The 11,318-nt window shown below is 44.1% G+C and overlaps 1 protein-coding gene across 3 annotated transcripts in view; it reads left to right on the top strand.

Annotated features, from left to right (window-relative positions):
- PINX1 (PIN2/TERF1 interacting telomerase inhibitor 1) overlaps positions 1,705 to 11,318 on the top strand; it is a 63,391-nt gene continuing 53,777 nt past the window's right edge. Inside the window, exons 1-4 of one of the 3 annotated variants that reach the window (XM_021390054.1) lie at positions 1,705 to 1,723; positions 6,568 to 6,677; positions 9,014 to 9,106; positions 9,836 to 9,914. In XM_021390054.1, coding sequence (XP_021245729.1) covers positions 6,645 to 6,677; positions 9,014 to 9,106; positions 9,836 to 9,914 — 205 coding nt within the window. In that variant the 5' untranslated portion in view covers positions 1,705 to 1,723; positions 6,568 to 6,644. Of the gene's footprint in view, positions 1,724 to 2,095; positions 2,218 to 2,288; positions 2,619 to 6,567; positions 6,678 to 9,013; positions 9,107 to 9,835; positions 9,915 to 11,318 lie in introns of those variants that run through there. The other 2 variants (XM_021390052.1, XM_021390053.1) reach the window with 2 other exon arrangements.

The raw sequence follows: 11,318 nt of genomic DNA, 5'->3' as shown, positions 1-11,318 counted from the left end.
CAGCAGGGGTATAACTTGAACACAGCAGGCGTAAGAGGAAGACCAAAGGCAAGGCTAATCCCCTACACAGCAAAGAGGGAACTCAGAAGGTGATTCATCCACTCATTCTTCGCTACACTGATTAGGTGCAATCAAGTGACTAACACAATTAACAAGGGAGGCAAAAGGAAAAGATCTCTGTCTCAGGTAGTGAAGGATTGGGAAGTATTTATTTGTTTTCCCATCAGTCAAGGCTGACAAACATGACCTGAAACTACTTAGAGAACTGATAGAAAAGTCTGGTGAGAGCACACACTGAGAATTTCTGAAGGCTAAATGTGGGCCTAGAAAACTACCAAAGGACTGAACTTGATACCTCCTTTTAAAGGAGGAACTAGGGCAGACAGTTTAATAGAAACTGAGTACAAACTATTGAAAAATTGCATTGACAAGCTATCTGTGATTTGTCAAGAAAAAGCTCCATCATATAAATCCAACTTTTCTTACTAAGAGAGGAAAATGCAGTTTTCTTCTGTTTGTTCATAAAGTCTGTAGAAACCGTCCTGCACAGTGTTCTCATGAGCAAATAGGGAAACGCAGTCTAAATGGAAAAGCACAGAGGCAAAGTAGTTTGAAAAGCAGAATGGGGAAAGCTGCAATCTTGTCAACATTCATATACAAGGATGGAAGAAGAAAGAAAGTTGTGAGCAATTTGCTGTGAGCCTGGTAGGACTCAATACTCCCATAAATGATCTGACTTAAGTCACAGAGCATGTAGACAGTACATTTACAACACTTGTAGGTGACTCTAAGCTGAGAACAAGACGCCAGAGACACTCAAGTACATGTCTGCAATTCAGAACAATACTTGCATCTCAAGTACTTTGTTCAGTTTTTTGCCCCTCACTACAAGAAAGACATGTCCAGAGAAGGGCAGTGAAGCTGGTAAGGGGTCTGGAGCACAAGTGTTATGGAGAGCAACTGAGGCAACTGGGTTTCTTGAGTCTGGAGAAGAGGATGCTCGGGGGAGACCTCATTGCTCCCCACAACTCCCTGAAAGGAAGGTGTGGTGAGGTGGGGATCAGCCTCCGCTCCCAGGTAACATTGATAGGATGCGACACAGTGGTTTTAATTTGTGCCAGAAGGAATTCAGTTTGGATATTAGGACCAATTTCTTCTCAGAAATAGTGGTGCTGCACTGGCTCAGGCTGCCCAGGGAGGTGGTGGGGTCACCATCCCAGGAGGGTTTCAATGTGGAAATGTGGCACTGATGGACGTGGTCAGTGGGCATGGTGGGATGGGCTGGGGTTGGATTGGGGATCTTTTCCAGAATGAAAGGGATACGGAGGTTAGAGGACCAAAGGTGACATTCAGGTGCAAAATGCAGCCAGGGACAGAGGCAGCAGCCTGCCACTCCTGCTAAGAGCTCTGAAGAACACAGCAGCATTGTGTGTGTCTTGTTTTGGGTGCTGTACTTCAGGTAAGACAAGAAACAATGGAAAAGCAGTAAAAAAAAAAAAAAAAAAAAAAAAAGCCAAAAAGGATGAATGAGGAACAAAACATGACCTGCAGGAAAACATCGCTCAGCGTGGGAGATTTGGTTCAGCAAAGAGCTCAAGGTTGGGAGATTTGGTTCAGCAAAGAGCTCAAGGTTGGGAGATTTGGTTCAGCAAAGAGCTCAAGGAAGGCACGTGCTCACTCTTTGAATGTATAAAACTGACTGCAGAATTTCTCCACATTTAAGGTAAGATGTGAAACACTGCGCCTATCTTACAGCATGGAAGATTTGGGTTAATCCTTAAGTATCACAGGATACGGAGAACAGGGGTGCAATTTGCCTGAGGAGGAATCAAGGCACAGTGCTGAACACCTTTAACTTAGCGTGCCAAGAGTTATCACATTACGTTCAGTCTTATTGTGAGAGGAGGAGAAGCTTTGATTCCTTCAGTAAAAAGTTTAGAAGAACCAACTCCTCACACGGCGCTGCGCGCAGGCGGCCATGGCTGCCGCCCCGCCAGCTGCCTAAGTCAGTGCCTGTCCGCGAGGAAACGCGGAAAAGCAGCTGGGGGAAGAATCAAAGATATATTTTTTATACTTTCCACAGGATTTTTAGAAAGATTTAAAAAAAAAAAAAAAAAAAAAAAAAGGTGCCGAGTGGGGGATTGGATCGAAGGGGACGGCGGCTCGTCACACGCGCCGCGCAGAGGAAGGCCCCCAAGATGGCGATGCTGGCGGAGCGTGAGTGGGGCAGCGCTGCGGTGGTGGCATGGAGGGCTGTGGGGTGGGCGGGTGTCCCGCGGGGTGTTGGGCGGGCACCCTGAATGCGGGGGGGCAGGAGGGATATGCGCAGCTTGTCTCAGCTTCTTGCTTCCAAAATGAAGGCTAAGCTGTGGGCTGGGAGGGGGGTCCGCGGTGAGGAGCCCCCGCCGCTCCCTGCTCCCTGTGCCAGGGCTCCGGCACCCGCCCAGCGCAGCGGTGCTGCTGATGGGCAGCTCCCGGGCTCCATGCCGTGCTCCGTCCCTTCGCCCGTCCTTCGGGGCCTTATGGCCGCGGTGGGATCCCCTGAGCCCCCCAGCTTCGGGCCGAGCAGCCGCAAGAAGACTTGAAATGCTTTTGCTGCCTTCTCTTCAGAGGTCAAGGTGCATATCTGTGAGGTAGCCCTATGAGCAAATATGAAAGCGTATGAAAATAGAAAGAATAAACTTCTCAACTGTAGATTTTCGGGGGACAGGACTGATGTATTTCTGAACGGTTATTATTTGTGTTTTTACTCGTGTATTATTCATTCCAGTACTTGAAGGGAGTACAAGCAGGAGGGGAGCCGACTTTTTAACACAGTCTGATAGTGACAGGACAAGGGGGAATGGCTTTAAAGTAAAAGAGGGGAGATTTAGGTTAGATATTAGGAAGAAATTATTTATTCAGAGGGCGGTGAGGCCCTGGCACTGCTGCCCAGAGCTGTGGGTGCCCCATCCCTGGAGGTGCTCAAAGCCATGGATGGGCCCTGGGCAGCCTGAGCTGGTAGGGGGCAGCCAGCCTACAGCAGGGGTTGGGGCTGGGTGGGCTTTAAGGTCCCTTCCAACCCAACAATTCTATGAATTTATAATTCTATGTCCTTAGGGGTTTTCAGTAAGCTTTGTGGTGTTAGCATACCCTTAACATGAAGGCAGAAGATCACATCGATTTGCTTGACTGTAGAAAAGACGGACTTCATTATAGTGAATTACCAGGGAAATCTGGTTCCCACTGGAAAGTGCAGGTGCGAATGGAGGGAAATAAAATTACACTTAGATATGTAATTTTTGTATTGTTTTAGAAGTAAACTTTGTTGGTACGTTTTTTTTCAAAATTTTAATTGGACATTTAAGCACTGGCGCAGGTTACCCAGAGAGGTAATGGATGCCCCATCCCTGCAGACAGCCAAGGTCAGGCTGGATGGGGCTCTGAGCACTGATGGAGCTGTGGGTGTCCCTGTTCACTCCAGGAGAGTTGGACCAGGTGGCCTGTAAAGTTCCCTTCAAACTCAAATGATTCAGTGATTCCAGTTTCAGTAGTAATTCAGTAGTTAGGGTCGCTTCTGTAAGTAATAAATTCTTAAATCAGTTGCTGCAAAAAAACCCAAATCTAGTTGCTGTGAGCCACCTCTGTGGAGTTGTTTTTGCTCATCACCTTCAGCTGAAGTTATAATTTTGGAGCCTTGTTATACACATACATATCTTGTTTGCAATGCCAGATCAAGTTTGGATGCTGTTATTAATATTCATCTTAAAAGAGAGACAGGGTTAATGTGTTTTACTACAGCTGTGAAGGCAGTGCGTGCCAGGGACTCAATATGACTTCAGTGATGGGACCCCGTGGCAGGACAAGAAGCAGTGATCACAAACTGAGACGGGTGATTTCAGGAGGCCTTCAGCCTCTGTGATGCTGTGGACATATAACTGTGGTTTAGATCAGAGCTGATAAGGAACTTTCAGAAATGGTCGTTAATGCTCTGCGCACATAATTAGTCTTGGCAGAAGGGTTTATTAACTGATAAGAGCAGGGTATCTGGGCGAAGCGTCTGAAGAAATGTCACATTTCTCCACTGGATGGTGCTGCTCACCCGCGACTGCGATACCATCTGAAGCGTCACTTTGAGAGCAGCTCAGGACATCTATGCTAAATACTGAGTTTTCTAGCTGGATAGTTTCCTTCAGTGCTCTTAAAAGTTACTGGTGAGCAAACATTTCTGATGTAATCTGATGGGTGCTGTGTGTGGCATGAAGGTGGTCCTGGCTTTCTTAAATAAAGGCGTCGGAAAGTAAAGGAAGCTGCTTACGTATAGCTTACCATATGTGAAAATGAGCATGTTGACCTGGCAGAAGTGTGAGGATTAATCCCAGAACAGTAGCTGTGGGATTAGAAATTCACAGATTGAAATTGCTGAGAAAAGGAAGATCTGGTGAACATTTTAAGCTGGAGAAATCTCTGTGTTAGGTGCCGTTGTGTTTTGTTGCCAGGGTCCTCCTGGTGGTAAAACATCTTAGGGTTTCTCCACAGAGGGATATTCAGGAGAATTAATAGGCGTTAATATTTAAAGTGGATTAAACAATTCATTTTGAAATTTAGTTTAAATTCACACGTTCAGTTGACACGGATTGCCTTTGCTGTGCAGACAAGTCCTTAGATACACGCAGTGGCTTTACAACGGTAAGGATTGCATTGAATTTCATGTTCTGGGATTTGCAGAGTCACCACCTGGGAACTGAGTTACAGACAGCATGACAGAAGATGAGCAGGCTGAAAATGTTATAACTAGATTTAAAAAAAAACAACATTCTTCCCCATAAATGGGTGGAAACCGGAGTCCTTAATGTGCATCTTGGGTGAAGGAAGATGGCAGAACATGTTAGTTGTCCCAGATTCCTAACTCAGTGTTTCTAACACAGCAATAAATGAGCAAACTCTGCCTGAGGGAACCAGAACGTTTGGCCTCAAGAGGCACAGCAGGGAACCTGGGTTTGCTTGGGTCTGTTTAAAATCACAGTCCCCAGTGGCACCTCTCCAGGCAGGGCATGTAGTGAATGGTTCTGGTCATCATTTTCCCTTAGAGAAGTGAACTAATCGAGTGCTTTAGGATTCCTCTCACAGCACGAAGTCATTTGACACACCGTAAAATCTTTTTATGGACTACTTGAGCTTTTATGAAATTCTTTATCAGACTGTTATTTTTTGTGGGTCTGCCCTGAAGCACTTATTTTGAGCTTCAAAAGTATGTTAAGGAACACTGCCATCCTGCATTCTGTCAGTGTTAGTTCTCAACCAAGACCAGGCAGCCAATGAGTTGAATGTACCTGTAATATTCTCTCCCTCTGGCCTAAATCCCAAGCGCTGCATTTTAGGAAGAGATGATTTCCTGATTATGTTGAAAGTGACCCAGTGGACTTGGCTTCTTGCTGACTCTCAGTGGCCTTGGGTTAATCAGTCATTTTTGATCCACCGTTTCCCATCGTGTTTAATGAAGTTTGTAATCTTCCTGTCTCCCATTCTTTGCCTTATTTATTTCTGTTCTCTTCCTGCATATGTTAAGTTGCACGCTTGGTGACTGGTTAACTATGCTAACTTTTCTTCCTTGATTACAAAGAAGCTATTCCTGCTGATACAGACAAGCTCACGCACATGGGCCTGGGGGACTGTAGTTTCATTAGGGGTATACATACGACAGAAGAGCCTCAATTCTAGGTTGGATCTCTTAACACCTGCAGTAGTTTCCAGTGACTTTTCAGTTTCTGAATAAGTATTTTGCAGCAGATGAAAAAGCTGAAATCCCACCAGTTTGTGTTCTGCAGTTCAGTTTCTCCAGTCACTTCTGATTTTTCAACTTCATTTTTGTTAATAATACCAAATCTTAAAACTCCTGGAGCAGATGGAGGATGGCCAATGGACACTTGTCCTGTACTGGGAAAGCTATCACTGAAGTCCCATCCTCTATGGATTTGATGTTGAAACCAGATGTAAGACAAAGTTGGAATAAAGGTGGTATTTTGGCCTGTGCACTTAAGTCATAATCCTCAACACCTTTGCCAGATTGCAGCCCATCCATAGGGATGACAACTTCTATAGCCATTTCCAAGGGGAAATGGTTTTAAACTGGAAGGGGTAGATTTAGGCTGGGTATCAGGAAGAAATTCTTTACTGTGAGGGTGGTGAGACACTGGAACAGGTTGCCCAGCAAGGTTGTGGATGCCCCCTCCCTGGCAGCATTCCAGGCCAGGCTGGATGGGGCTGTGAGCAACCTGGTCTAGAGGGAGGTGTCCCTGCCTACAGCAGAGGGTTGGAGCTGGATGATCTTAAGGATCCCTTCCAACCCAACCCATTCTGTGATATAATTCTATGATGTTTTACTTTGTCGTTCTTTGTATTAAAAGCTTTCGCTGGAATTATTATTATTTTTTTTTTGTAATATCACATTCAGTAAAATTAAACTCCAAAGATGTGGCATAGATTCTGTTTCTTTGGCTTGAAGGGCTTTTCTTGAGTCGACTAAATACTTGGAACACTGTGGAAATGTAGATAGAGGCTGTTTGAATTTTTTCCTTTCTGTCCTAGCCCGCAGAAGACAGAAGTGGTCTGTGGATCCACGAAACAGCGCCTGGAGTAAAGATGAATCTAAATTTGGACAGAAGATGCTGGAAAAGATGGGCTGGTCCAAAGGAAAGGTATGGTCAGGAGAGCTGTGTAGCTGAAGGGTTGTGTCTGTTGTTCCTGAACTAAAAATGCTTTAAGAAAAGAAACAACAACAACAACAGCAACAACAAATAAGGGATAGAGGGCTGCTGGGGTGATCTTGGTCCCAGTGTTTAAAACAGCTGTGTTCTTATTTGGTTTATTCTCGTAAGCCTGCTAAGAACACGGAGAATTTGAGCAATGTTAGATTTCTATAATTTCTTACAGTGATACTTGCTAGCTCATACATGTCTTACTTTGCAGCTTTTCTCCCCTCTCTTTGGCAAGATAATGTTAAAAAAATCAAGTGATGTTTAAAGAAGGCGTTAAGTTCCTTTCATGCTCTCCGTTCTCTCCCTGACTGTTTCTGCTGGTGAGAGAAACAACAGGATCTGCTTTAGTCTTTCACCTGTTTTTAAAGGTCCCTTCTGATCCCTGTACAAAATGCAATGTTACGTGAGCTGTCTACTTCCCAGATCCAGCATGTGCCTGTGGTGTGAGGTGACTGGTTGCTGGTGCTAAGAAAAATCTCCCAATCAGTGTAGACAGCTGCAGACATTTCTGCTGCCACTGAAAAGCAGTTTAAGTTCCACAAAAGTGCCACAGCAAAGCTGAAATTTGGGCCTGTGTATCAAGCATATTTAGTGAAACAAGCACATAGAAGCTCTCCCACGCTATTTATTTAATTCTTCTCCTAGATCTCCTCCATGCCCTTTTAAAATGAAGAAAATTAGGGCTGTTCTCAATTCTGTGTATGTATTAAAACCTAAGAGTGAGGAAAAATAAGGCTACCCTTGGATTTCTCAGTTTAGCCTACTGCTGTTGCCTCAACTGGCAACTTAGTGCGTATAGATCTGGCTTCTGCCTGCCTTTAGTTTCACAGAGGATGAGCAGTGATACTCAGTTCAAAGGCTGCTGAAGTCAAGGAGCTGGCATTGGTTTCACTTGGGTTTAGAATGAGTTGTTAACAAAGTGTGGGACTGAGCGCTGTTATGTCAGGTTGTATGCGTGGCTGTTTTGTATGTGTAAGACTAAAACAGGTGTATGAGCCAGAGTAGAAAGAGTACTGAATTTATTTATTCAAGCTGTCAGTTCCTCTCAACATAGTTAATGCCTTTACTAATAGGACCACGTTGTGTCAGGGTGTGGAAGGAAGGCCTTGTGGTGTTCTCTGTCATTCCCCCCCATCTTCTTGGCAATAAGTTTCCTGCATGAGCTACTAGATCTTCTACAACAGCTATAGTTGTACTAGAGGGAGTTATGAACCTGTTCTGCTACAGCTCAGAGCAATGGAGCCATAGCTTGATCAAGTTAATGGGCAAAAGCCCATCTGTGCTCTGAAATTAAGCTGATTACGTTAGTCCTGTTACTAGTTGTATTGGAATTGGGTCAGGGCGAGATGTGTAGTCAGGTGTTCTGCTTGTTTCCCTACTTTTTTGTTAGCAGAAGCTTCAGGGTAAATCTTCCACCCCACTGACCAAAAAAGAAAGCTGCAGGATCTGTGACAGCAGCAGCTTTATTCAGATATTCCTCGTTGCTTCACATACTGCATAGGCACAGGCTTTATCCACAGGACTTCATTCCTCTACTCCATCAGACCCATATGTACATATTTGTTACAGCCCGATGGGAGAAAAGCAGATAGATAGCAGGAATAATGTTCAAAACAAAATGCCTTGTCTTTTTTTTTTTTCCTGGTTGTACAATTAAGAAAGATAATACTGGGCCTGGAGATTGTTTCCCAGGTTGGAATGCTCACATTTATTTAGGATGGACAAAACCAACCTTTGTTTGCCCCAGGATCTTCACCAAATTATGAGTGTAAATGAGATGGAAAAAATTCCTAATGACCTACTAGCTCCGGTCTGATCCTTCCACTTCCCCTCACTCACTTTAATATGAATTCATTCTGCCTCCTAAGTTCCATGAGGCATCTGTCTTGTAGCTGTTACTCAACTGCCTTTGCAATGGCGGAGGTGGTTTTGGTGAGAGGCATGTTCTTTTTATGCAGTGTCTTGCTTTAAAAATGTAAACACTTTGGACTTGTCTGGGAACGTCAGGTGGCTTCCTGATTAATCACCTGCTGCTTAATGATGTTGTTTTAGTGTTTATGGTATTTTGCTGGAGGCTTAAGTAGTAAATTAAAAATAGTTAATAACTCATGTATTCTAGCTAATGCCTGTGAGTGAATTCAGTCGCAGGGAAGTGAAAAAATAGTAACTTGTGGTTTCTTGCTGTATTTCATTGCAAAACGTCTTCACTACAGCAGCTCTAGTTGCTTAGTCATTGCTGGAAAACCCTTACGTTACTACCCTTAAATCCTCATTAGGGTCTTGGAGCTCAGGAGCAAGGAAATACAGAACATATCAAGGTTCAAGTGAAAAACAACATGCTGGGGTTAGGAGCATCCATCAAGTACGAGGTGAGTGCTAAACCCAGGTCAGGAGATGTGGCTTCCTTTTCAGCTAAGGCACGAGTTTTGTAATGAGATGCTGGTGAAATCTGTTGTCCCACCTGGTGGCAGCATGCACCTATGTGAGCTTGTCTGCACAAACTCTTGACCTGGAATTTAGTTGTGCTCCTTTTGGTGACTGGGGAATAAATTTCTATTTGGGAAAGTTACAGTGAATTCTCAGAGCTGTTCAGAGAGTTTTTGCTTCTAAATCACAGAAATACTTGCTTCCTCCACATATCTTCTACCTAGCTTAGTTTTACGCTTTCTTTCCCTCTTCCTGATGCAGTCACCTTGCTGACTGGAGTTCAGGTACCTGCAGGGAGAGCAGAATGTTCTTCTAAAGGTGCTTGTCTCAGAATCAACAACTTGAATAACTGCTGGAAAATCACAGTAGTATTTCCTGCCTACTGTTGAAAATATCTTACGCAGACTGGGACACGGGGAGCCAGCGGCAGCTCAGTATTGTTTCAAAGCTTACAAACACAACCCTTATCAGTTCTGCACTTTGGAGTAACTGTAGCAAGCTGTTGTTAGTATTTGCCACCTGTAGAGCTTCAGGGGGTCCCTCCCACCAAGAATCCTGTGTGTGTAATTAAGTTACTTCTTGGAGAGCATTGTTTTTTAATACCTGTTTTAGCGAAACTTCTGTTTGGTCTGAAAACTGTTGCCTTGTATGCTCGTGGGTTGTGTTTACAGGACAACTGGATTGCTCATCAGGATGACTTCAACCAGCTCCTGGCTGAACTGAATGATTGCCATGGACAGGGTGAAACAGGTAGGTTCATGCTTTGCTCAGTCAGGTGCTGGAAGCTTAGCAGAGTTTCCATTATCTGTCTTACAAGGGTAGCTGAGGCCCAATCCTTTGGGCTACTAATAGTACCCATGCTGAGGCACACAACTTCTCCACCCAAATCAGTGGGAGTTGAAGGATATGTTGTTGTCTCAACTTTGACTGGATGTGTAGATCTCAGTGGGATCTTTTGATGGGGAGAGAAAGCATAAAACTTGGGTGTTTTATCCAGGAATGCAAAATGGAGGAACCTTTTGCTGGGATGCACTACACCAGCACTTGCTTCTTTGTAAAGTAACCAGAGCCAGAAGGTTCACAGCAGAATCGTCCACCATTGCAGTGTCTTCCTTTTGCTAATTAACTGTCACATCTGGCTTCCATGCTCTGGTGGTTTCTTAAATACCTACCTTTCCTGTCTTCCAAGAGCTACTTCTCTGAGCTTTTGACTCAGAGTTATGCATCTCTGTTTTGGGAGTCATATAATGTGATTTTTTTAGCCTTCATGTAGAGCAAGCGAATGGGAAAACTACATAACTGTCCCCAAAGGGTTATTTATAAAGTTTTTTTAAATTTTGAAGAGTTTTGTGCAGTTAGACCCTGGCTTCTAGACATGCAGTAATGCTAAGCTGGCAGGTGTGAGCATACAGAAGGAATTCGAGCAGTTATCATCTCTCCTTTGGACTGGTATGTCTCAAACTCTGATCATACATCTAAGCAACTCTTTGGAGTGTTGTTAAACCAAGGGATTCTGTTTGGATGCAGCAGCCTGTCCACATGCTGCAAGCTTAATAACATTTGTGAACAGGAGTTCTAGAAGAGGAGAGGTAAGATGAAGAGCAGGAAAATCCATTAGAAAGGCTTAAACTTGGTTTCTAATCCCAGAGAGTGAAGGTTAAAATTCGGAACCTAATGCTCTAAAATTTTAATTGCTGTGTAAGTTATCCTTGCACATTGGTCTGAGGCCACACAGTGCTAGCTGCTGTAATGAAAGTCCTCAAGAGACAGAACAGAGGATCATAGGGAAATTCCAAAAGTTCCTGTCTTCCTTTCTGTCTAAATCCTACCCAAGTTCCAACTTGAGCCATGAGAAGATCATTTAGGTGTAACTGGTGGGAAACCTGCACACTGATGAGCAGAGAGCTGAAATGACTTGCCCAGGGACACAATGAGTCAGCACAGAGGCAGGTTCATTGAGCAAGGCTGTCTTGTTCCTAAATCCGTGCTGTATACTATGGGTCATCTGTACCAATGCAAAATGGTCCCCTAAACCATGTTTCTCCCTGTTTTCCTATTATTTTTCCTTGGTCTTCTTGGACAAGCGATTTCAATCACTGAGCACAAATTTGGGTGCAAGTTGAAAAGTCCTGGTCAGAATCACATTTGGTCATT

Source organism: Numida meleagris, chromosome 3, assembly GCF_002078875.1.
Source record: "Numida meleagris isolate 19003 breed g44 Domestic line chromosome 3, NumMel1.0, whole genome shotgun sequence".
In the NCBI taxonomy this organism is placed as follows: Eukaryota; Metazoa; Chordata; class Aves; order Galliformes; family Numididae; genus Numida; species Numida meleagris.
The sequence above is the reverse complement of the archived record's forward strand: the minus strand, read 5'-3'. Positions and strand labels throughout refer to the sequence as shown.